Source organism: Nelusetta ayraudi, unplaced genomic scaffold (genome assembly GCF_046127955.1).
Source record: "Nelusetta ayraudi isolate G7.1 ecotype Tasmania unplaced genomic scaffold, CSIRO-AGI_Nayr_v1 ptg000074l, whole genome shotgun sequence".
NCBI classification, from domain to species: Eukaryota; Metazoa; Chordata; class Actinopteri; order Tetraodontiformes; family Monacanthidae; genus Nelusetta; species Nelusetta ayraudi.
This window is the reverse complement of record NW_027466124.1, coordinates 1,439,333-1,466,381: the sequence shown is the minus strand read 5'-3', so window position 1 is coordinate 1,466,381 and position 27,049 is coordinate 1,439,333. Positions and strand designations below refer to the sequence as shown.

At 45.7% G+C, this 27,049-nt stretch overlaps 1 protein-coding gene across 1 annotated transcript; it reads right to left on the bottom strand.

Annotated features, from left to right (window-relative positions):
• Window positions 1–132: 132 nt before the first annotated feature.
• plcl2 (phospholipase C like 2) lies at window positions 133–26,992 on the bottom strand. The gene is made up of 7 exons (XM_076043341.1): window positions 26,661–26,992; window positions 25,621–26,159; window positions 13,997–16,480; window positions 13,421–13,624; window positions 8,834–8,909; window positions 1,668–1,777; window positions 133–1,188 (listed from the first exon to the last, which is right to left on the bottom strand). Exons 2-7 carry the CDS (start codon window positions 25,870–25,872, stop codon window positions 997–999), a joined length of 3,318 nt encoding a protein of 1,105 aa, XP_075899456.1. The 5' UTR covers window positions 25,873–26,159; window positions 26,661–26,992; the 3' UTR covers window positions 133–996.
• Window positions 26,993–27,049: the final 57 nt, after the last annotated feature.

Genomic DNA, 27,049 nt, shown 5'->3' with positions numbered 1-27,049 from the left:
TGTGTGTGTGTGTGTGTGTGTGTGTGTGTGTGTGTGTGCCGAGTACATGTGTGTTGTTTCTGAACAGCAGGTTACCGTCTGCGGTCGCAAGTCCGGTCAGCTCACCGACTTGCACAGGAAGTGACGGCGTGAGTCAGAGGAATGAAAGGGGGCGGGGGGGTTTCTGAGATCCGTCATCTCAGCAAGTCCACGTTAGCGGATGGTCCGGCGGCGTCTCATCACGCCGCTACAATAAAACTATCAGTGCATCTTTTTAAAGACCGTGACTCTTTTCAACCCCGGAGGCACCTGGAACGGGGGGGCGGGGGTTGGGGGGGCCTCCGGGCGAGGCCTCGTCCACACATACTGAAAAAAAAAATGCTTTCTGCTTGAAGAAATCTCCATCACCGCCTCAGACTGCACAGGCGCTGTAAAGCCAAGAGGTGGCGTCCTAACGTCTGAGTCACTTCTTGGTGTGGTTCTGGAAAGCATCCTCAGTGCGGCAGGAGAGCAGGGTCAGAGTCAGAAAAAAAGTGAATTCAGCCCTGAGGGGCAAATAAATACATGTACAATTGTCAAACAGGGTTTTGTGCTATAAAAGTTAAAACTGGCACTGCTTTGGTTCGTCTGCCTGCCGTGTCTCTGCTGTGGCTCAGGAGGCAGAAACCCAGAAACAAACAGGGAGAAGATGATGTCAAACAAGAAGGAACGAGCCAAGAAAAACTGGTTTCCTGTGAAGCTGACTGGATCTCTCTGGAACCTTTTTCCAGAACCTCCGCTTCAAGGAACCTAATAACCTCGAATCAGAAGCTGCGTAGGTTAAAAGAAGAGGAAAAACAAAACAAAACACACACACAAAAAAAAAACTGGTATGTGTGGACAAGGTCAAAGGTCACAGCTGTGCTCGGAGGTACGTGGCCCTGAAGACGATGGGGCTGGACTGGGGGTAGGGGGGGCGGGGGGGGAACCAGGAAGCTCAGGATGGAGGAACAGACCCGAGGTCTCGGTCCGGCTCGCTCACTTGTCCTCATCGCTGAGCTCGTCCTCGCCGGTTGCCTTCTCGGGGATGGCCTCTAGGCTGCGCCGGCCACCGGCCGAGCCCCCCGCCGGCCCTCCTTTGCTCAGGTTGCAGGTGAGGGCGGCGTAGTGGATCTGCTTGAGGTTCTCCTGGACTTCGGCCCTGGCATGCTTCAGAAGGTCCGCCTGACCCTGCAGGAGACCGAGACAAATCCAGGAGCGTCGTCAGAGAAACAAGTTTTGTCCCCGCCCCCAACCTCTCTTGCTTTTTACTCCCCAGCGAGCTTAGAGTTACATTTCTGGGGCAGAATAGAATCCTGCCCCCGCCTGAGGTGAGTGACCTCTGACCTCGTAGTGTGTGCTCAAGGCCCGTGGTTAGTGAGAGTGTTTGCCATCACCAACTGACAACAAATCCAATGAATACTGTTGCATTTGCAATATTTTGCGTTTTTTATTTTTAATGAAGCTGATTATGCTTCTGGGATTAAATCAGAGACGGAGGGGCGAGTGTTGCTAATCACTTAGCCTGCCAAGTTGTCAAGTTGTCAACGTGTGTTTGTGTTTAACACCGCCGCCTCTGGTCTAACAAACAAACAAATCATTGCATCGCAGGGCGCAAAACAGTAAGTGAAGATGTCACGTTGAGCGGCCACTGGCGCAGGAAGCCTCACCTTCAATATGGTGATGTTCCACGTGAAGCTCTCCACTGCCTTGTGCAGCTTCCTGCCCTTCAGCCCTTCCTTCGTGGCCAGGTCGTGGAGGTTCGCGTGAAATTCCATGGCTGAGGGAGGGAAGACGAGACGAGAGCGGGCGTGACTGTCTGGGGGGGGGGGGGGGGGGGGGGGTTAGTTGAGGCGCTAAGCCAATGACGGCCGCGAGGAAAACACGTTAGCGGCGAGACCATCAGGCAGCTTGTGTGAGGATTCCTGTTCTCCTGCCGGCTCAGGTACACGTGAAAGCATGAGAGCGGAGCGGCAGGCAGGACACGTCGAGTGTGTGTTTGTCAGGAAGGCCAAAAGTGATTTTAATCAGAGCGCCAGGATGTGGACAAGCTCCAAATGCTGCTCGCTAGCAGGCCGCCCTACGCTGCTGCTGCTACTACTGCTGCTGCTGCTACTGTTGCTGCTGCTACTGCTGCTGCTGCTGCTGCTGCTGCTGCTGCTACTACTGCTGCTGCTGCTACTGTTGCTGCTGCTACTGCTGCTGCTGCTGCTGCTGCTGCTGCTGCTATTGCTGCTGTTGCTGTTGCTGCTGCTGCTGTTACTGCTGTTGTTGCTGCTACTGCCGCTGTTGCTACTGCTGCTGCTGTTGCTGCTGCTGCTACTGTTGATACTGCTGCTGCTCCTGCTGCTGCTGCCGCTGCTACTGCTACTGCTACTGTTGCTGCTGCTACTGCTGCTGTTGCTGCTGCTACTGCTGCTGCTACTGCTACTGCTACTGCTGCTGTTGCTGCTGCTGCCGCCTCCAAACTGAAAACAGTCAGTCAGCGTCCCAATATTTGAACCGTGTTTTAACTTCCTGTTTGCTGCAGGCTGTTGGCCGACTTGATCCTCTTTCTTCCAAACATACAAACTTTACTCGTGCTGACTTGTAATCATTTTACGTTGTGGAACATCTTGCCAGCGACACGCGGATTTCATAGCTCTGCTGACCCCACACACTGGGCTGTGCTCACATTCTAACAGGATAATAGGATTAGGATGTGGTATGTATTTTTCTTTTTTATTGCATCACCATTGTGATTACGCATCACAATCGAATGTCCCACAGTGTTGTGCCGACTTGACGCTACAAAGCATTTACGTTTACATTGATGGGCGCTGCGTGTTACTCTACGAGCGCTGCCCTGTGCGTTACGAGCATGTCAATAATTCACTGTGGTCACCGCCACCGCCGTGAATTATGATCGTCTTTATAAATAAAGCATTTCTAATTCAGTCACGAGCCATTTGGCATGATCACGCAGCGCCGCACAAGTCACTTCAACACATTCTTGGAAGGTAATATAACGTAATGTGGTGCAGCACGACTAAGGTCTTCAGTGTATATAGCAGACAGAGTTTACATCTACGGGTTGGATTGTCTCTTAAAGGTCCAGTGAGTAATATTTGGCCACATTTACGATTTTTATGCCGGCAAAAGCTCAATATACTGAGAATCAAATACATTAATAACAGTGTAGACTCGCAGTCAAAGAAAAGTGATTTGGTTTTCCTCCCCATAGAAAGGTTGGTATTTATACATAAGAACATACATAGAGCAAGGGCCTCGGTCACAGTTAGTTGTCATCTTGCACCGCCACATTTCTAAGAAAGCAGGTGGACGAGGTATCCAGGAGTGTGTGTGTGTGTGTGTGCGCAGGCCACCGTAGTTCACTGGCAAGTTCAGGAGAGGGACGGTGAGAGGGTAAGCGCTGCAATCTAAAATGTAACCACTTGATGTCGCTGTTTCTTCTCAAAATCCCCAAATATTACACGCGTAGCACGACTTAACATTCAACCCTCGCAGCCACGACTGACTTTGGATTATCAGAGTTAACACGCAGAGAGTGAAGAACAGCTGAGGGCAGCGACGCCGCTTCTCAGACTCCAGTCAGAAGGAAAGCTTTCCAACTGTGGACATCCCATCATCCCTTTCCCCCGGTCCCTCTCAGTCCTTGAAAAGTACACACAGTGCAATGTTTTGGTTTTGGTTTTTCCTGACCCCCCAACTCCTCCCCCGCCCAACATGCTATACTCATAAATCTAAACTGCACGGTGGACCACAGTGGAGCGAGGCGGTGAGGAGGCCCGCCGCGGCAGACGCAGGAAGGCGAAGACGAGAGAAGGAAGCACGGTTTTTAAGGAGAAGGAAATGGACTAAAGACACAAGCGGCACGATGGTGAATAGAAATGTGTCCGGAAACGTGGAGAGAAAAGCAGAGCGGAGACGGTGTGGGCTGACAGACATGACGTTCTTTCACTGTGGATTAGCATCAAGGCACCGAACAGAGGGAGGATTTGTCTCCTGAGGAGCTTTGCCACCACCCCACCCCACCCCACCCCAACCCTGCCAACCCACCACCACCCTCTGCTGCCACCACCCCTCGCTCCCCACCATGCATGGTTGAGTCTGAGTAAAGGACGTGTTTTAGCAGCATTACGCTGCTCAGCGTCCACACTTGCAGCACTGACGCTGCAACAAATGCCCCCCCCCCCCCCCCCCCCAACGCCAGCAGGGGAGGGAGGGAGGGAGGGAGGGAAGAAGAGCCCCGGAACCGTGCACGCCTGCAGAGAGCGTGCACGGTTCCGCTCCGGCATCGGCTAAGTTAGCCTGCCCCCCACCGGCCCCCCCTCCCCCCCACTGCTCCTGTTGCCATGGTAATGTGGTGTGCACACTCCACAAGAGTGACCCCCTTTGTGCCAAGTGGCTGAGACAGGTGTGGCCATTTTTGGATTGTTTGTTTGTTTGGCTTTTGAAAAAAAAAAAAAAATCTTGAGGTCTCGGAAGGAACCGACAAAGCCTGGTGTGTCGCATCGCAGCACTTGATGCCGTGGCATCGACGCGCTGACGGCGGCGAAGGCAACGCATCCAGCCAGACGTCCTGAGCAGACCTGGAGGACCTGGAAGACCTGGAGGTGCAGCTGCTGCTCAGGGTTCAGGGTTTGGAACAGCAGCACCTCTGAATGTGGAGCATGACTGTGACAGAGGTGCACCGCTTTCCCTTTTCCTTCTCCCTCCCTCATCCCTCATCCCTCTCCCTCGCACGCACACACACACACACACACGCACACACACACACACACAGCCGCGGTTGCCTAGCAACATGCCATGGAGTCTGCCAGGAAGCTCGTTCCCAGCGTCTCTTACTTCCACCTCGCTGAGGTGATGCTGCAAGACGCTCGCAGCATGACGCCAGCGCCGTGTCAGAGGAGTGTGGCGTGAATTATTCACAGTGCCGATTATTAATAATTCTTCCCACAAGGGAGCGCGGCGTTGGCTCCTTTTGGCTCAACCAAAAAAAGGCGCGCGCACACACTCACACTCAAACGTGCGTACGCGACGTGGACAAAAAGCGAGCAAAAAGCTGTAGAGCGTGATGGCCCGAAAAGAATCATCCGCTTGGTCGATAAGAAGAGGTATTTCAATTGGTGCAAATGATTGGAAAGCCCAAAGATGATCAACTGCAAGAGGAAACGCGTGAATCAACAAAGGTCATTAATCTTTGATTTGAAACCTTGAAATAATTAGAGGGATTTTGTTCAAACAGAGCTTATTTACTGTCAAATCACAGGCTTAGTTAGTATTCATTTATTGGAATTCCCCTTTAAAAAAAAAATGACTCAGGTTACCCACGAGCTCTTTGCACGTGTCTGCACGCTTCCAATGAATAGCATGTTGACACACACATACACAAACAAGTCCCTCAACTTTGTCCCACTCTAATAAAAAAAAAAAAAGAATTACCTGTGGGTGCGTTTTGGGAAATGTGACTTCAGAAGGTGTCACCGACAACAATGTTGCACTGGCAAACAGTGCATTTAGTTCTTCCAAATAGGATGAACTTTGTTACGCTGCTCCCTCGAGCGTTCATTGTAAAAAAAAAAAAAAAAAGTGCAACGAGGCAACACAGTTCAACAATTTAGTCTTCTGCGAAATCGCGGCGACCAAATGTTACATCTCGCGTGACACAAATGTCGGCTCCTCGCAGCTTCGTCTTTGGCAAAATGTCACCGAGGCTCGGCTCCGCACACACCGTCCTTCCACACTCCTGCACTTGGCATTTGGAAGCGTCTCCCCGCGCTCGTCGTCTTATTAGCGTGCCGCAGGTTCGCTCAGCCATCCAGCTGCCCTCAATGCTAATTGGAGCTTGAGTGCGAATGGGCCGAGGGAAGTGACACCCGTGTTGTAGCTGTGAACGCCTCGGCCGTGTGCCCCGCCGCCGCCGCTGCTGCCGATGGATTATTCACCACTTTAATAGCTGTTGCTGCTGGAACCTTCCTCCTGCTCTAAGGGGGGGGAGCCCGGTTTCTGACCCAGTTTCCTCACAACAACAACAACAACAACAACAACCACCACAGCACATGGATCTGTGCCACATGCACACTGAAAATCTAATTTACATCCACGTAACCTGCTGGAAAGTAAAGTCTACTTGTTTGCTTTTTGCCATCTGCTCTGTTCTACTTTCGTGCTCTTGTTTGCTGCTGGAGTTGCTCCAGCTGATGTTCAATAGTCATATTTAATTACGCCTCGAGACAAAAAGCCCCATAATGCATCAGCGGCGGGGGCGGGAGGTGGAGGGGGGAGGGGGGGTTGTTGAACTACTTGAGATTTTTCGACTGCTGTTTGTGTCTGTGTGTTTATTCACTCGGCCGTTGTCTCGCCTAACGCGGTGAATCACTCTTGACAAAGCAGCGTCCGTCACAGAGAGTCAGAAGTCACTGCGAGGAGGCGGCGAGGGTACTTACACCAGCCTCCCAAAGACACAAATCACATGACGCGGAGGGTCTCGCCTCCCATGGAAGGACAATAACGGGCTGTTTGATAAACGTGTTGGAGACGAGCTCGGACGGAAAGCTCACGGACCAAACCAGTACCGAGTCAGTGGTGTAATGGTAGAGCCCTGAGACTGGGAGGTTCTGGGTTGGATCCCCAGCTGGGTCACACCAAAGACTATAAAAACCGAGATTGCGCTAAAGTCGTGGTGAATTATCGTAGGCGGGGGGGTGGATCTCGCTAAAGTCCTGTGGAAGAATCATCGACAGGTGGGTAGTTGGACATTGCGTTTAAGTCCCGCGGCCCGGTACCACATGACTCACAGACTGGTACCGGTCCGCAAACCGGGGGTTGCGAGGCACTGCTGCTGCTCACTGCTCCCTTGAGGGATGATTTGATCCATCCTTCAGGGATGGATCAAACGTGGAGGACAAATTTCACATTCTTCAGGTCATGACAATCAGAGGGAGTTGAACCTTTTGCAACCTTTAACAGGCAGCATGTGAACATGGAAGAAGTCGGAGTGCTGATATCAAAGTCTCTCAATGACGACGCAATATTGTGGCACAGGGGTTTGCGTTGCCGCCTCACAGCAAGAAGGTTGTGGGTTTGATTCTGGGCATGGGGTGTGGGATTCTCTCCTCGTCCTCCGGCTTCCTCCCACAGTCCAAAAACATGCATGTGAGGTTAACTGGAAACTAAATTGTCCGTAGGTGTTTGTGTGTGTGTGTGTGCGTGTGTGAGTGTGAATGATTGTTTGTTTCTGTGTGGCCCTGCGATGAACTGGCGACTTGTCCAGGGTGCCACCCTGCCTTCGCCCTATGCCAGCTGGAATAGACCTCAGCAGACCCTGAGCTCAGGAATAAGCGGGTATTAAAAGTGGACGGAAGGATGGATGCATGGGAACAATCTGCATTTATAAAACGACAACTGTAAAAACTCCTTTCAAAGTATTGTGCGTCCACACACGTCTGCCGCCGCTGTACTGTAAAGGCTTGACAGATTGTTATCGTCACATCCTCCAGTGGACACTCATTGGCTCCGTATTGTGAGTGGTTACAACAAAGGCTGCAGATGTAACCGACAGCTTGCGGAGCAGACGGGGCAGCGTGAAGGACGCCACGCCGCTGACTATAGAACCCAGTAACCAGAGTGCCGACGCAGACTTGCTCATTCTCAACAAGGCAGAGGCTTCAGCCGGATCTGGACTGGAATAGAAAATGGCCCAACAAAAAAAAAAAACCCAGATTTGTAGCTGTGCACAGATGCAAAAAAAAAGGGCCTCTGGGGGATCTTTGCTGCTGCCAGTAAGAAAAAACATATTTTTATCCCAGAGCCGACGTTGGCTTGTAATTGGTTTGGTCTGGAAGGTGGTTGAGTGGGGAAATGTCAAAACAAACCAAGGCTTTGATCCAACTTTGTTAAAAGTCAAAGTCCCACACCCTCTCTCATGTGCCAATACCATAGAAATTTCTTCTTCTTTTTTTTTTTTCTATGGAAACCAGTGGCATTGAGTAACAATAACTTTCACCTACTGATCATTTAGCAGTTCAAAGTGGTGTAGTGCAACGCTGCATTTTCAAGTTCCTGTTTGTCAACACTGAATTTCTGAATAACCTGCTTTAGTTTTTCTTTTTAACATCCTGTTTGTTCACCTATATTAGTTTCAATTACAGTGTGCGTGTGTGCGTGTGTGCGTGTGTGCGTGTGCATGCGTACAGCTCTGTGTTTCCCCTTTCGACTGCATGTGGTCTTTTGCAACTCATCTCTCTATTTCCATTGGACGTCCCACTGCCAGCTCATTAGCATGACAGCAAATTACACAGCGACAGCAACCCGAGGCAGACAAGTCATTTAAAAACTGCTTCATCTTCTCCTGGGGCGGGTCGCTTCGACATGCTTGAATTATTTATTGAGGAAGGGAGGGCAGGGTTGTGTTTGTGAAGCGATACACAGGTCGGCCCACACATTCACAACTTCCTGTGGAATTTCCTCCCAATAAATACGATTAGTAAATGCTGGGATACAGTTGGACAACTGATTCTATTGGACTGCTCAGCTCCACACTTCCATCAGTGATGCTGTGAAGGCTGCATTAACGGAGCCCAAATTGAATCATTTCTCATGATAGGTTTTTTTTTTTCAACTCCCCGTTCAAACTTGTTCAGCAGAGACCGACCTGGTGCTGCAACAGGAAGAGTGGGAGTCAAAGACGACTCTCCCGCTTTTAGACAGTATCCTGTTGCACCGCTTCCCTCCTGAGTCCTGCGTTTATGTTTGTGAATCCAGCAACCGCCTTCGCTTTGTCACATGACAGGAAAAGACGTTACGACTCGACTTGTCTTGCAGCTTCTCGTACCTGCTTTCTGTGTTTGTAGAATCCTGTCGTATACTCCCTCAGAGCTCTCCAGCAGGGCCTTGCTGGTCTGGATCACCTAGAAGGAGATGGACACATTGTTCACATTTGGCCTTCTCCTCGTTATCCACATCAGCACAAAAAAAAAAACAAAAAAAAAAACTGGCATCCCACAATAAAGCCGGGAGCAGCCCTGCTTCTGGTGGCCCCGGCTTTTTGAGTCCAGGAAGGGCTCAGAGAAACAAGCTGTTATTACGGGCATGTCAGTGGGTGTGGTGGCTGAATCGCCTTCTGTGAAGCCAAAATTAGAGGGATGGAGACGCGAGCAATTAGAGTGTTTATTAAAAGCCACTGTCTGTTTTTTCTTTTTTTTTTTTAAAAAAAGGAGTAGTGTCGAGTAGGCAGAAAATGTAGCTCCCAAAAGCATCTCTTCACGAGGGGAGGTACTACTAAGGTGACGTGATAAGGGTGAGATAATATAATGTCAGCATTGGAAGCCCTCTGGAAAACGGACGACTCCCCATTTATCTGCAATATATCGCTGCTGAGGAAGATGCTAAATTTAGCTCCTGTGGTGTTATGTGCCGCCTCGAGCAAGAGCACATACTCCTGCTGACCCAGCAGGAGTGTGTGTGTATATATATATATGTATATATATATATATACATATATATATATGTATATATATATATATACATATATATATATATATATATATATATATATATATATATATATATACATATACATATATATATATATATATATATATATAGTACATCTCATCATATGTGGTGATTACTTTTTTGAGGATATACATATAGTTCATACTACTCATGCATGTCACTCAAGTGTCTGGAAGCCCCAGCAATTCAATTTAACTCAAGCTGGCAAGATTAGCACCGTGTTTTCAACTGAGTTAGCCACACTACTGTCCCACCCAGCAGCCACCTTCATGCCTGTAAGTGTGCTAAGTTTTGTTGCTTGAAAACCCAAACTAATGACGTGGCTCCTGGCTGGGAGGTTAGCATGGATTTCTTTTTTTTTTTTTTTTTTTTTTTTAGCTGAAAAACATGTTTACAGCGTCGACAGTCCTATCTTGAGACAAAATATCAAGACGCTTGGGCCACATCACATGAGCCTTCTGTGGCCAATGAGACACATCACACTACCATCACTTCTGAGGAAGACGGTGGAGAGCCATTGAAAAATGTAGGCAAGCAAAAAAAAAATTAATTAAAAACTATTGTCTGATATTGAAGAAAAAAAACAACTCTCTTTGCTGAGTTCAGCCCCAGCGTTCTGCTGCCGAGCCAGACAGGAAGGAAATCAAAGCATTTTAATTCCACCAAAGCATGTCAAGGCCACTCTGTGAAAAAAGAAAGGAGTGATGACCGCCATCATGTCGTTACCCCCTAGGGATCGATTCTTGTGGCGCATGCCAGCTCTGCGCTTCATCAACAAGTAGGTGGCACCATGAGTCACAATGTCGAGCAGAATGTGAAAAGAAAAGAAAAAAAAACTTCTTCTAGAAATAAAGCTTCTAACATTTACATTTCTACCACAGAGAAAAATAAAAATGAAAAACTAGCTTGAGGTACTGCTCTTGCATGGTGATGTTTTTAAGATCAAAACCATCGGTAGGCTGCTAACATTTTGCATGATTTGCCAAAATCTGTAAACACTATTTAACTGCTTTGCACTAATGATTGTCCTCTCAGTGAGGGACACCTACAGCTTGGCTAACTCTGCCAGCCGTCATGACTAAGTGAATGTGGCTGGTTTTGTCACTCCACCGCGGCTGTCGCCCATGCTGTGATTACCTCCCTGACGGGGGGGGGGGGGGGGAATGACCGTCTCCGTGGCAGACGCAGCATCTTTGAACGAGGGCTTGGACGGCAGGGAGGCTTGAGACTAATACTAGACAGGGGTTGTTTAGTCCTTTAGCCGTGAACCACATTGGTGATAATAAATGGCCTGACCGGCTGGAGACGATCACCGGTTGGCAGTCAAGACTCGTTCCAATCGAAAATGTTGTCTCTATTCGAACGTGCCGAACCTCTGAGCAGCGTTGCACATGCACTGTATACACTCCCTAAAATCTGATTGTATTGCTCCGAATGTGGCAGATAGGAACGTACTTTCTTTTTGTTTTTTGTTTCAAGGCTTCTTCTGTGAACTCTTTTTTTTCCCCCCTCGAGACAGATATGTGGAATATTCTGCCGTCCAAGCCAGGTTAAAAATATATTGGATGCTTAGCATAAAAAAACTAACCTTGCGCCTGCTCTTAAACAAAACATTGGCTAACACGCAGACTTTGTACTGCCCCACACTGACTGTTTGAAAAGCTCATGTGTTGCTGTTTTGTCTCTATTTACAGGCAGCCAACGGCCTCGGTTTCATGAGCTGAGAACAAAATGAGAAAGCGCAAGCTGGCGTCCACCTTGTTCAAAGGGACACATATGGTAAGGCTCGGGACCCAGATTCTATTTTTGCCAATTAGAAAGTCAGTGCCTGCTCACTCCCAGTTGTGCTATCTTTTTTTTTTTTTTTTTTTTTTTAAACATGTGAGGCCAGATTTCCTCATTGTACTTTAATACATTATTTACATCACTTTAAGATTGGCTCTCTTCATTTCGTTTAAACCCGTGCGCTCGCCGGCTCCTCTTCGGCAGTGCACCTTCCTGCTCCCCGTCTCCTTCAGCGTTCCACCTATGATCAAGGCCCGCAGCCTCAAACCACTTAGGCCCTGTTTGCACTCGGTCACTTGCAACTGTTTTTGGGGATCGGATCACGAAGAACGCATCTCGAAGCATCTGTTCGCACTTAACATTAACATGCGTCTCGAGCATGCCACTTGTGATCACGTTAGTTGTTTTTTTAACCACTGGGGGCAGTAAAGCGCAAAACCGTGGCTAGTTTTCCCTGAAAATGAATAAGAATCAACTTCCTGTCTGCGGACTATATCGAGACGATTCTCACTGTTTCGGGCAACCCAAAAGTGGATCAACATTTATAACTCACTCGTTTTAATTCTACTGCAGCCCGACTGTATTATCGGAAGTCGTGTACAAAGCCTGTTAATGGTCTTAGAGTGCCGACTAAAGAGAAGAGCAGCATGGAGAAAAAAAGAGGGCTGCAGCATTTGTCTCTGCTCTGATACCCGCGGAACCAGGAAGATGCGTATGGATCCGAACGAGGAGCAACGACTGGTGGGACAGAGTGGTGATGACTTCGTTTTCGGACCAACGGTGGCTGGCAAATTTTCGGATGCAACGTCGCACATTTAATCGCATATGTGGGAAACTGCGACCGCTGCTCCACTGACAAAATACGCTAATGCGTAATTCAATTTGTTAGCATCCTAATAAAAGAGCCCAACAAAAATGATTGGTTTTCGCTTCTTGTTTGTAACTTTATAATGACGACGCCGGGAGGTGGGGCACCGACCAAGTACGTACTTCCGCTGACACAGAGAGAGGTGAGCAGAGTAGGCGGTCGTTAATGTGGACAAAGATCGCATTCTGTTGCGCTGCGATGCGAAGTATCGAAATCACCTCCCTGAGGTGGTTTGAGTGATTGGATGAAAATACGGATTTGGACTGTTTCCACTTGGTTACTTTGTGTGATTTTTGCCGATCGGAACACGAAAAACACTTGAAATGACCAAGTGCAAACAGGGCCTTCAGCTCTTGCTCTTCATTTATTCGATTTTGGTCCCCAAATGCCCCGTGGATTTCCCATTTCTTCCATCCAACTCAATTTTCCTAGTGCTCTTTCCATCAGGGCCAATTAACTAGCACTTCGCTCCCGAGTCTGAATAGAGCAGAGGGGTCTGCATCTGAATCTGTCCGCGTCGGTGCCGCACTGAGTTGTTTGCCTTGTGTAGAGGAGCAGAAATGTGCCATAAACAATTCCGTCACACGATTTCATTATTATGCCAAGTTGCATACAAGACTGCCTGAGCCTTTATTGACATAGTGAGGTGACTACGAAATGGGTGATAATTAAATTTTTGGTGAACTACCTCTTTAACGTGAGCTGCAATTAGACTGTATGCTGCTAGAAATAGAATTTTGTCATGAAATGGGTTTTCCATAAACGCATAATAGAAATGGTTGCTGCTGCACGCATAAACTGAACATTGAACGTATTCTGTAGTTGCTCAGGTATTGTAATACTGTGCTCAAGCAAAAAAATAAAGAGGAAAAATGGATGCTCATGCCCATGGTTTTCAACTTCAGCCCCAAAGCGGATGGACTGGTATTAACGGGTGAGAGATGATGGCATGTTGCATAACTTGTGAGCATTGATTTTATTACTTAACAGTTCTGCGGCCCTATTACCTAACAATCAATGTATGTTCCAATCAACTGCAGCAAAAGCAGGGCATTGCTTTTTATTGAAGAGTTTGTTTAGCTTGGCCTCCCTTCTGTTTTCCCCTACAATACATTTTGGATCTGCTTAGATTGGTCTTGTCGAGAGTGAAAGGCTCCTTACTTTTATCTCGCCGCCTTTTGTCATTTCTTTCACTGATAATTATTTGGCCCCTGGAAGTTAGAACAGTCTAGCATTAAAAAAACAACTCACCATATCATATGTGGTGATGACTTTTTTAAGGACCTCTGGTGGCGTGCCTTGAGGCTCCAAGTTTGGGTACTGGTCACTGAGGTTAAACAACAGCAGGGGGCTGTTGTCAGGTCCAGTCAGTCGAGGGGAAAGGGCCAAGATGCACTGCTTTAGGTTAGCCACCGCTGAAAGGCCACACAGCTCTTTAAAGGACACAATGGCATTCTGCAAAAAAACAATTTCAAAAGATGCAGCTGAGTTTGCGTGCAAGTTTAAGAGATCATACGAGTACACCAAAAATAGGACAGTTAAATGACAGAAAGAGTATTTGGTTTATGAAGAGTATTATTACTGGCATTGGTTTCCAGGAGGGTATTCTTTATAGTGCCATAAATGATTAATGGTCACAAATAAATGGAATAAAGGTCTCAAGGTCGAATTGTCTTTTACCCATTTTCAATTTAAAACAAAAAAACAAAAAACAGGATGCAGAATTAAGATAAGAAAAGCCTAATTATCCAAAATGTCAGTAAGATATTTGTAACTACATGAAAGGGTGAGAACACGACCAAAGGAACAAGCTCGATCATATCTTACCTGCATGTTTTCTCTCAGGTCTGTCGCCTCTCTCAGTGGTAGCAGTGCTGTTTTAAATACGTCGTCCACCGTCTTAATCAACAGCACTCTCATGCTGGCATACTCCCTGCTCCTCTTGCCTTTTCGAACTGACAGACCCCTTTTGTGTGGTTTGCCGCCTCCTCTTCGATTAGTAATGGCCACATGAACAAACAGTAAGGTATGTGGGAGGACCTCTCCGGTCAAAGATTGCAGAGGTACGTGGCGAAAACCTGGCTGAAGACACTCAAAAGGAATAGTGTACTGCCCGATGAACTCGTCGCCAATGTAGTCGTCGTCAAGCACCACAAAGCGGACCATGGCAAGTTCGGGTAGATTGATCTGAAATTCAAAGCTTTCATCAAACAGAGGGTTATCCCCATTCTGGTGGACTGTCTTAGTCCTCTGCTCGGCGCAGTCAGCAGGAATCCCATGTATTTCCACATATACATAGGGATCTACTACGTCTCCTTTGGCACCGGACCCTTTGGGTTTTGGAAAGTATTGTCCACTAATAATTTTGATGTGCAAGAGCTGTGGAGAAACACCAGGCACTGAATCTTTCGTGTTGGCACAAAAATATGAAACCTGCTCCCTCATAATTGCTGGACGTAGCACATACCCACAGTTCCCGTTCTGACGGAACCAGCCAATGTTTAAATCCATCATAAGGCCAGGAGTTTGGTAATTCATTGCAACGATCTGACAACCGCACTTCCAGAAATCTTGCGGATTCATGTTGCTGGAGTCGATGCGCATGGGGCTAGGGTAAACCCTCGCAAGGAACTTCTTGTTGTAGTTCACAAAATCACCGGGAAAGTCACTGGCACACCGAGTGGCAAAGACTTCGTTAAAGGAGCACAATTCCCACTGCTTCTGGCTCTGAAAAGATGTTGGAAAGTCTTTGAACTCCACAGATTTGCACAAGGTCACTAGATCAGAGAGGTCCTTTGACAGCTGGAATTTCTTGGGCACTATGGTCTGTTGTTCTTCAGACTCTATGCTCATCCTTTGAGACATCTCTGCTCCCTCGTCTTCATCTGTCACTTCACCTTCGGAGGCAGTGCAGTTTGAGCTCAGTTTCTTGCCCTTGAGCAGAATCTTCCCTTTTAGTTCAGAGGCGGAGGGAAGGAAGCAGTCCTCGGGTTTCGGTGGCTCTAGTTGGATTTTATCTCCAAGAATCTTTTTCAGATGCTGAAACATGACTCTTTGTTGCTTTAAGGAGCAATGGTTTTCCAGACAAAGTATCAATGGGAACTCAGAGGCAACGAAGGCATACTTGTTGACTACGTCAATGACACTGCGAAAAGCTATCTGTGAAGTCATTGTGTGACCAGTGTAGATAACAGGTTCATTATCAGGTCCATCCCAAACATCTAACTCGACACTTCGACAGCCCATCTTGAGGGCACGAATATACCCTGTCACATCAGAGGGACCTCGGAACTGATCTTCTATCAGATACGTGTTGTGGGATGCATTGATGTAATAGTGTGACAAAGGCTGGTTCATGTCCTGGCACACAGTTTTGTGCTCAGGATCAAATATATGGCACTCTGGAGACATAAGATAGTTGGTGAACCCATCAAGAGAAAGCCAGCCTTTGAGCTGCCCCTCTTTTGAGGGTTCATATTTCCGAATGACCTCGAGGCTGGTGTCCTCGCTCACTTGTGCCATACCCTGCTCTGCCTCGAGAAATATCATCAAGTCTTTTGTATCTAAAAATTCTTTGTTACTGGAGAACTGAACAAAAAGAAAATAAATTTCTGGTCTGGTGCAAAGATCATGAAAGACCTCAGTGAACTCGTCTTTTGTCACGTCAAAGCCAACGTTATCTTTTGCTTTATGGAGCTCCTTAAATTTCAGCTCGATTTTTACATTTTTAACTCCGGGATTTAACTTTTTAATTAGCTGCACGGCAGCACACATGGTTATTTGTTTGCTGTTGTTGGTCTCCACCTCATCAAAAAGTTCCCCAAGCCAAGATAAGCGCATGTTGTTCTGACTGCTCTCAATCATATTCAGGGTATGTTTTCCATATGAGATCAGGTATCTCAGCCCAGTAACCCAGATGTTGGCTACATCTGCAGAATTTGCCACCAAGTCCAGGGATTCATAGTTTTCTCCAAAAATAATGGAGAAAGCACAGTCTTCTGATATCTGATCATAGGTTCCATTAGTTCTAAAAGTGTCCGTATTTTTTCCTGTCCGAACTTCTTTAATTGATTTCACATCAATTTTGGCCTTCTCTGATTCTTTCTTTGAGGGCTCCCATCTCAAAGACTGCATGTCGGCATCGAGGAGAAAATAGCGGTGGTATATGCGCGAATTGGATCGCACTTTCTTCAGCTCAGATCCATCCACCATTGCGTTAATACAGTCACTTGCACTGCTAATTTTCTTTTCCGTGGGCATACTGCTGAAGGACACAGTCTTCTTTCTTTCCTTGCGTTGTCTTGAGCCGTCCTGCAAAAGAAACAAAATAAAATGAACAATTTAAACAGAAAACAGCTTGAAGAAAAAATGAAAAAAAAAAAAAACAAAGTTGATACAATATGTGTTTAATTTTATTTGGAGTTTTCATGGTAAGTCTATTAATAATGATTGGTTAATAAAATATTAATTATGATGGATGTCCATCAAGCAACACAAGGGCCGTGAGAAAAAAATAGTGAATTGTTTTTTAGATAAAAAATGAATTGGTACTGAATTGAATTAACGCATTTAATAGCACATTTATGTCACATTGTACATCATAATACAGTTTTATAGTTTCTTTGCAGTCCCTTCACTTGAGACCTTCTTGATCAGTGGATGGATAATTTTGGCAACCCATCACTGTATTATTATGGAGATCCACACAGGAATCACCCTTAGCAAAGTATAACCAGCACAAATCCAGTCAACAACAAGGAGCCACATTCATGACTTTAACTGTCTTATATGCACTTCGATTGGGCAAAGCTTGAAGCCCCTAATGTGCTTCGCTGGAATTTTCTAGTTGACAGAAGACGAAGGCAACAAAATAAGGTAGAGTAATACATCCAACATCCTAACAAAAACACTACATGTGGACTACAACAAGCCAAATCCAGATGTGAGCCATCAGACATAATCACATCCTCTTATGCAGTGAGCTGGCTTTTGGACAGTTCATAACATTAAAAGACAGCTTATGACTTAAATGCATGACTGCAGCTAATCCTTAAGATCTTGTCAGGAATGTGGACACGCTGTCTTCATGCTAACCTTGGAGCTCTGCATTCAGATATGCTCCTGTTTCCTGCTCTTTTTGGCAGGGCCACCATGCCAGACATTCTCCTCAGGATTTCCCACTGCTTCCTTACACGAAAAAGAAAACAATGCTTCGCACACCCATCATAGTCTTTGGATTTGTTATTATTTCCCGCGGAGGCCGTTTCTGAAGCAACGATCCCTTTTCTGTCCCTTGTGGAAGTGAGACCAGCTCAGGGTGTTTTCTTAGTCCTTAGATGGTATTTAAAAAGAAAGACTCACTGTAATAATCAGATTGTGTTTTCATAGTTCCATCGGATGTTTGATTCATGGACAAAAATAATCTTCTAGGCATGTCATCACTGTTTATCTCGGTTCAACAATAAACTTCATCAAAATAAGCGGTAATGTTTCTATATCGCCCATTATAAAGCAAAACACAGCGCTAAAACAAGTACTCAAATAGGATTCTCAATGCCACAAGCACATCTTTGTCTGTTTTGTACAGTGACCAACACCTCTGACCACATTTAAGGTTTGATAAACCAGTTAAAAAGTCTGTTCGTAGATCAGAGTATCTGAATTATTTTTTTTCTTTTTTTTCTTTTTTCAAAAAGGGATAGTAGGAATTTTAATCTAGAACTATTTTATACCTTTTTTGTATTCTGCTTGTTTGTTCTCAGTTTGGGGCGGGTGGGGGGGGATAAAGAAAAAACAAACTTTTAGAGAGAGAGTTAATGTCGGGACAAGATAAAGAATAACCACGTGCTTACACATCCCACAGGGATCTCAATCCACAAAATGCACTGCATCCTGTATTCTTTTTCACACTCGGCGAGCTGTTATGAACCATCTGTACAACATGGCAGGGGACCTATTACTCCCAGCTCAGCATTTTTTTTTAATGTAACGTTCCCTCAACAATAATCTGAATTGCCTTCAGTGAATCGGGCCTTCGAGCCTCAGAGTAATACTTTCTAATAGTCATTTGTTTTCAGGGGCACTTCTACACAGGATGCCAATGAATCCTGTAAACGATAACAACATATAAAATCATGCACAATCATGTAAGAACAGTGTAATGGAGCTAGTGCTGAATCAGACTGCAACTGGATTTAACCCCAGACTGCAAAAAAAGCCTCGTCCAGTGTGAGCGCGGTTAGTGAAATCTGCCAAGAAGCCCAGACATACTTTAGACTGCAGTATCAACAAATCTGCTGTTTGTTTCAAACGTAACAATCAAAGCAAGAGGAACGAGTTGAGGAGAAGCATGACTGAGAATAGAACGCATTCAAAGAGGTTCTTTCACTTTTATTTCAAAATATATATATATTTTTTTAACGTTTTAAATGCACTGTTGTAAACCTTGATCATGTGTATTATGTGCGTGGATAATGCTCGGAAAAATGTATATCAGTCCACGCAGAGAACCAATTAGGCCTTTAGCGCGAGCCAGTTCAGTGCACCTAGTGTCAGTGCAGCCTGATTAAAATAGCACACAGGCGCTCTACTCTCATGCTGCAGCTCAGTCAAATCCCAGTGGAGTAAAAGCCCAGCTGTTTTTGTTGTGAACCATATGACATTAGTTGGTCAAATGAACTGTGAAGAGGGCAACGCCCCCCCCACCCCCCAGGGATGGCCTTTTAATGTAACGCGATTTTCACCAAAAGAACAAATGATTTTGCCGCTATATTTAAACGGGACCCTGATGACTTGTTCACGCAATATTGTTTGCACTTGATCCCGACCTTCACAAAGTCCTTTGGTCTTTTTTAACAATGACATTAGTACTGCCATCTTTATCTTTATGGACGCTGTAAATCTCGACACTGCGGGGCTCTCTAGCATTTCATTTTTATCAACCGAAAGCAATAAACTTCTGTGAATTTCAGGCTCCATCACCGTCCTTATCCCGGAAGAAGCGTGCAACGATGTGAACTTTGCAATAGGAGGAAACACACGTCATATATACCGAGTTTCTTCTTATTCCTACCAAAAGTGCTGAAACTGTGGAATTTAAAGTGAGCGTCAAACTCTGTGCCAACTGCAAACTGTCCTGCGTGGAGCGCCTCCAGCACATACATCACCAGAAGTCTGGCACACAGCTTCAGCAGGCGGTCTTGTGTGTAAATATTGATGGGACATTAAACACGTATATATGGGAAATTAATATTTTAAAAATGGCAACTCGGGCAATCCTGTTAACTGCATACTATAGCGGTTTTAGGTCCAACTGTCATATTTCCCAATTAACCCTGCATAAAATGGGGTGAGGGGAGGGAGTTATTCATCAATGGAACTATGCATCTTAATCCTGACTTTCATTGCTCCCCATGTGGATTCAACCACCAGAAGTAATCCTCATCTTGCTATTCAAGTGTGGAACTGCTGACGGTAACCTTCACATTTGAGTGCACATGCAGAGAAAAAACACTGGGTGAGGATGATTCAGAAATATCAACGACTGACCATAAGAAACCTAACATTCACAGCACTGAATAGCAATAGCAACAATTGTATAACTAAAAAAACAAAAAAAAACAAGAAACTTGCGTAACACGACAACACAACATATTAGCAAAGACAGTTTGCACACAGCGAGGAACACCGATCAACCGACAACAAAGCTTTTAATGCTGTCCAACAGTGCAAGCGCAACAAAACAGAACCGCAATCAAACTGACCTTCACTTGGGAGAAATATTGACCCGTACACACCCAACAATCTATTGATGTGAAATGCGGTTCAACAGTCGTGTTGCACACAGTGAGCCACTTCACTGTCCAGCTAGGATTGAGCCAAAGTATTACGTCAAAGAAACTATTCAGCTGTCTGCTGAAATGGATCTAATTCACATTCTGATCCGACGGCGGCGGCGGGTCGATCAAGCGAGGCCGTCGGGGCGCGGCTCAAACTTAAAGAGAGTGTGAGCAGCATTCAGCGGCAAAGCGGCATCTGATACGGCATCGGCGACGAGAGCGTCCCAGGACAACAGCGGGCTTCAAACGCTCTGCCTGTACCCTGAGTGCAATTAGCATATTAGCTGCCGGTTTCATTAAATTTCCACAGCCAAAATAGTTGTTACAATGCGGCTGCGCTGATTCATTCTGCGAGCCTCCAGAGGACGGCTAGCGATGCAAAACAGCACTGACACACGCTGCACAGCAGCCGGATGGATAATTCTTGCAGTCTCCGGGACTACCGGCGTAAAATGTACAAAGCACAAAGAAAGAATTTGTTACATTTCCAAACACTTTTGATTGTTTTTCTCATCCCACTCGGTAATTTGTGAACTCTCAATGTGAACCTGTCACAGTGGAGCTTCGCAGGCTTCATACTTTTACTTCCTCATAGTAGTGGAGATGACTGAGCATAATCTCAGACTTGGATGGGTCCTGACCTGCAGATTTTCTCACTATCAATATATAATGGCGTTCACATCCAAGTCCATTCATCTACTTCACGTGTGAAGTCTGTTGAAGTGCAATTTGTTTTGTTGTTATCATTATTGCTATTGAAAAGGTGCTAAACTATTGGAAACAATGGACTCGTGAGAGAATCACTGCTTCCATTGCTTAGAATGCGGGCAAGGGCAAACGTATTATTCTTCAGAGTTTTTGCTCCTTTTACGATGATTTTCAAATCATTCAAAGAGCATAAAAGAACCACTTTGGTTCTAGCAATGGCAACATTGTCGCTGGCAAGTCAGCAGCTCGGTCAAGCTATCCTTGAAATAAGGAGGTGAGGCGAGCAGCACTTGTCTAAATCACCTAAGCTGATGAATTAACAGCCAGTGGCTGTCTGCTACTGTGCACGTTACCTTGAGCGCACGTCGCTGCACGGGGTGAACGTGATGGAGCCTCAAGCGAGGCCCCGTATCGAGAGTTACCGACTTGACATCTGAAAAAAAATTACCCCAATTTACGAGCTGTGGCTGGATTAATAAACACAACAATACTTAGAAAACTCCTTTTCGGTAAAACAGTACTTTGCATAGTAGCGACTGGGCGAATGCAAGTTACATAATGTTCACTCATAGCGCTTTAGGTGCAGTTCCTTGGGTGTCATAAATAATTAATATGATACTTCCAGGTATTTGCACTGCTTCATTTCCACCCACGTTTCTTCTCAGACAGTGAAGTCTGTTTTTCTCATTCTTCGTCTCTAGAAACCCATTTTTTTATCATTATTTTCTTCCCATTTTGTTTTTTATTATTATTTATGGGTTTTAAAAAAAAGCACATTGGTTTACATTGGTATTATGAAACCACTTTGAACACAGCGTTCAACCTTTTTTATTGTTTTTTTTCTGCCAAGATGGAAGCTTCTCAGACTGTGACTTGCATATCGGTGACGTTGGTAAAAAACCTGGCCAACCTTTGCCTTGAACAGTCAGCTTTGTTCTGTCTTCTTGCTTGTTTGTATTAGATGCCATTCACACGGTCTCACTTTCAGTTGTGTTCATGTATCCAGGCATCTGATCGTCCAACTGAATTATGTAATTAGATGCATTATAATAACAACGGTGTTGCGCCGCCGTAATTAGGACCATATTGTAACAAGAGGGCGACGCTGAAAGAGGAGCTTGTTTTCTTACCAGAGCTGTGAAACAAGTGTTAATGTTCGCAAATAAAGAGGAATGTTAACTCTAAGGGGAGACACGGAGTAGCATGAATGTTGCCATGGACTCATTTATTTTGCCGCAGGCCACCCACATACCACACGTTTACAATTTAGTGGGCCAGACAGAATGACCACCTTGGTCATTGCTTGGGGCACACACCACTGCCATATTATCACTCAATCACAATAGAATCCACAAGGATTCACCTTCCATGCAACTCAGTTACCATATTTAATACTTTAATTGTGTTAGAAGAAATAACTTGTCTTCGAATACATATACATATATATATATATATATATATATATATATATATATATATATATATATATATATATATATATGTATATTTATATATATATATATATATATATACATATGTATATATATATATGTATATACATATATATATATATACATATGTATACATATATATATATATATACATATATATATATATATATATATATATATATATATATATGTATATACATATATATATATATATATATATACATATATATATATGTATTTAAAAAAAAAGGTAAAATTTGTCCATAGCAAAAAAACAAAAAACAAAGAAAAACACATTGTGATACTTTGAGCGGCACTGAGGATGATTTTGAAGAATGACTAATACAAGTTGACAGTTCCATCGTGAACAGGATGTGGTAACTGTTTGTGGTGAACCTGCAGTTGTGCTTGTTGACACGGCTTCTAAACAATCAAAACACCCCAAAAGAATTACAACCAATCTTGCCGAAGCTCTCTGGTTGCCTACTTCGACCCGCCCTCCACCTGTGCCGCGCTGACTGACTGACTACTCTGCACCGCTCACGTTGGCAGAGGTCAGGTTGATGTAGGCCATTGGGGCCGTCGCAACGTCCCAACCACATCCTCTCATCACTTCAGAAGAAGCATCTTCAAGAACAAAACAGAGCGACGGAACGGAACAGGGCTGTTAGCATAACACCAGTCACCTCCTTCCACTACATTAGAGCTATATTTTACCAGCCTTTGTGTCATCGACTGAAAAAGGAAAACAATGATTAGAGACAAGTATACGGCCTGCTCCGCTCCGTCTGGCCATATTCACAGGTAAAAAAAAAATGAGATAGGAGAACAACCTGTTAATATTCTACCAAGTCGGCTACAAATTGAAGCTTGCTTGCTGCTTTGGTCAAATATCATTTTCTCAACAACAATCATTTTTAGCTTACTCAACTTACTGGAGGATTGTTGTTTGCAGTGCTTGTTTTGTTGGAGACTCAAAAGATAAAAGCAATTCAATCTATGTCTTATGGTTTGTGACAAGGGCATCACTGTGTCGTCTGAATTGTGACGACGTGGTTTCAAGTCATTAAGCATCATAATGGATTCCTAGTCCTCTTTGGACGCATTGTCATCAAAAACCTGTCACCTTGCACTTTAGCAACAGGTTTGTTTTTGTTTTTTAAGCTCAATTCGAAATGCCTCGACAAGATAATCAGATAAAATGCCAATTGATTTTATCTGATTATCACTAATAAGCACTAGCACTAATAAGTGAATCCACTTATTCGTAGAAGCTTCATAATGACGCACGCCCCCACTTAAAGAGTTAACTTGAAATGGCCTCTGAAAATTAGAGAGGTTCTTAGAAAGCAAGACATTACTTGGATTGTAACTGGGAAGAAACGTCAATATTAGAGCCATCAATCTGCCGGCGAGGTCAAACCGAGAGTTCAACAGCCACGCTGTGCCAAGAATGGGTCGGCCGCAAATGCTGCCAAGAAGAAGGTGAGCAGATGAACCCATCCGCTGCCAGAGAATACACCCAGAGGAGAGCGATATCGATTGTGTGCAGGTTAATAAATGAGTGAGCCACCAAAGTCGCTCTGACACATCTCTCTTTTTTTTAAAGTGGCCAACAAGGAAATATTTGCCTAGTTTATGTATTTTTAAACCTCAGTCAGATCTATTGTATCCTGTATATGCATTGATTTGGGTCAATACTTGAACAATATCTGTGAAGTTATGGCAAAATATCCATTTAGTGGCTTTTCTGCTCTTATTGCAGCAGAGGATGAACTAACATCACAGCGTTGCTGACAGTAGCTGCAGGCAGCATCTCAGAGGCTTTCAACATACATGGCTTTGATGCAATGTGAGGAAGTGTCATCATCTTTAGTACCCTTTGTGCAATACTACCCAAACCAGTATGAGGGGTGAGGCAAAATGCACAGCTTGACAGTCCAGCTGTATTCAGACGTTATTGCTCACTCCGGAAATTTAATTGCACATAAAGTTCTGACAGGAAATGATGAAGGTTTTGGGGACAGTGCCACCAATGGAGAAGTACAGCGTACCCCTGCTCAGAGAAGTGCTGAAACGAACCTATGTCCACTTCCAGTCTCCGCTGACAAGTCAAAGCAGCAACTCATCAACCACATTTTGCTGTTTCGTTGTGTTAGCCAAACGCCTGGCGCCGAGGGGCCTGACACTGTTGTTGTCACATTGCCGGTGTGGAAGACCACTGTGTCCTGTGTGTGTGTGTGTGTGTGTGTGTGTGTGTGTGTGTGTGTGTGTGTAAATACATGTATCGAAAAAGCAGTTTGAACAGATTTTAGCAAAAAATGGTTTGCGCAAATGAAGTGCCTCTGGTTTGTCAATTCCTTTCAACTAGACTGGTAGGTTTGGAATAAAATAGTACGGAATGACTCATCCTGCCTTTGCTCACAAGACGCTGTGCTTTAGTACATAGAATGACCAGATTATAAGGGAAGTGTTGACAACAAGCAGTTTTAAGATCGTATGACCATGCCAGCAACCAGTTAAAGCCGACCCACAAAGCAAAGAGAGACTGAAAATCAATGAAAATCACTTATTGATATCATAGGTTTCATTCCATTCAAAGCTTTGTATTGAGCGTTTTATGTTTTATCCTCGGTGATATTCTCCATTCCATTTATCTCAAATACATCTTATCACTATCATTCTTTTAATCGTGTTTACCATAAACAGTCTTGTCACTTGACTGACAACAGTGTACTTGCTGTGCACACTGCAGTACACGCTGTATACTGTAATCTACTTTGGGGACAATCTTCCCTTGTGCAATTGTCAGTCGTCATTCACTGCATGTAGCAATCCCTAAACAAAACATCCTGTTTGTGTCATTGTACTATCACACCTGATTTCATGCATTTGTTATCTATTAATTTGTCTCAGTCATAAGACTGTAAGGCAGCTGTAATCACACGCTTCTTCTTGTAATTCATGTACATTCCATTTCCCCTGACAGCATTTCTCAATGAAAGGCCGTAACTGTTTACTAATGTAGTATCAATTTTCTCCAAATCAAGAAAAAAAAAAAAAAATTCTGCGATCAATCTTAACACGCATGCATGCATGTAGATATTTCACCAACACCTCTGTGATCAAATATGGAAAGGATTCCCCCCCACCCCCACCCCCCTTCGCTCCCCAAAGACCATGTAGAATATTGAGATGAAGCACATGGTGTGCCTGTGAAGATCCCATCACCCTGGCCTGTGTTGTGGAAACCACCCCATTTCTCTGACAGGCTGGGGTCATCAAAAGCATGCAAAGCAACATCCAAAAGAGACCAATTAAAATGGAGCAGGGCTCTTGCATTGTAACTTCAAACAAGCCGTACCCTGCGCAGATGCGTATGCTAGCTCAATGAATGGCATCAGAGAGACATTTGTATTCATGCTTTTCTTTTCGTGTTTATTTATTTATTTACCTTAATAATGCTGCTCCTGCGTGGTATCTCTGATCTGACGTCCGATCCGACGGGGGTGTTGGCGGTTTCCGCCCCTGCTTGGCCGCCAGGTGCGACCGGGGCTCCCGAGCCGACCATGTTCTCCGGTATCCCACAGTTCCCGTTCAACACCGACACTTCGCAATGCGTCTTGCCAGCTGCCTCGTCGCTGGGCACGGCCGCATCCCCGAGACTCAGCGGAGGCAGGCTGCCGTCCTCCCCAAACTCCGCCATAGGCACTTCGAGCACACACGCATACACACACACACACACGCACACACACGCACGCACGAGCACGCGCGCGCGCGAGCACACAGGAAGGCAGAGGCAGGCGGGCAAGCTGCTTGCTGCTTGGGTTTGTAGCGAGAGCCGTATGTTTTCAGCTGCACTCCCAATTTCCTGGCCGGCCTATCGCCTCGTCTCAAAACGCTCGCACGCAGTTGTGCCCATATCGCCCATCGGCGCGCGAGTCCGTCGGGCTCCTACAGGCGGGACGGGCTCGCTCGGCTGCTCACTGTGCCCTGAAAGAGACAAACCACGGCGATTAGCATAAATGAGGCAACTTGACAAAGCACAGCGGACAGATCGCAGCGGCGTTGTGGCGTTGGTGTGACGCGGCTGAGCCCCCGAGCGGGGCGCCGGGCTCCAGATATCGGATGTGAAAACTTGCGTCGCGGTGTCGACGGCTGTCAACGTAATAGAGGCAGGGGAAGAACAATGCAATGCGAAACGACGCGACACCACGGCGTTCGGGGGTGGGTGAGCGAGCTCGGCTGCGCTGTCACCGCGATGGATCCACACACACACACACACACACACACCGAACAGCCCCCGTTGTGTCTGCGTCCTGAAGTAGTAATAACCCACCCACACCACGGCTTCACGGTGGTCGTAAGTCAACGACGCTACTAGGGAGGGGGAAATGAAGGCGTGTTGGCTTCCCGGCCAAACGCTCGGCAAAACGCGCGATTTGGTTTGGCCGCGTAGTTTACGGGATTTTAGTGCTATTTTTCTTTACTTGCCTTTGGAGCGGTCCGCTCCCTCCGTGAAGACAGACCGGGTTTCCTGCTGTGACTGAGCCGCCAGAGAACAGCCTGTGCCTCTCTCTCTCACTCTCTCTCTCTCTCGCTCTCTCTCTCTCTCACTCTCTCACTCTCTCGCGCGCTCTGTGTGTGTGTGTGTGTGTGTGTGTGTGTGTGTGTGTGTGTGTGTGTGTGTGTGCGCGCGCGCGCGCCGAGGCGAGCTAGTTAGCCTGTTAGCTAACCCCCTGCTGGCTAGCTGGGTGAAGTTTCCGCGGCTCCAACTCCGCACGTCGGAGGTTGTTTTTCGGGTTAAGAAGACTTTGATCCAACAATCTCCCCCAGCAAGCAACGCCTCGAAAAGGTGGTTTCTTCCTTTAAGCGTACTTGTC

Excerpts from the sequence above, each read along its gene's own strand:
- plcl2 (XM_076043341.1), bottom strand. The coding sequence starts at position 25,872 with ATGGCGGAGTTTGGGGAGGACGGCAGCCTGCCTCCGCTGAGTCTCGGG. Across the intron at positions 13,625-13,996 it reads ACCTGAGAGAAAACATGCAG|AATGCCATTGTGTCCTTTAA; the intron begins GTAAGATATGAT and ends GTTTTTTTGCAG. Across the intron at positions 1,189-1,667 it reads GGAACATCACCATATTGAAG|GGTCAGGCGGACCTTCTGAA; the intron begins GTGAGGCTTCCT and ends GGTCTCCTGCAG.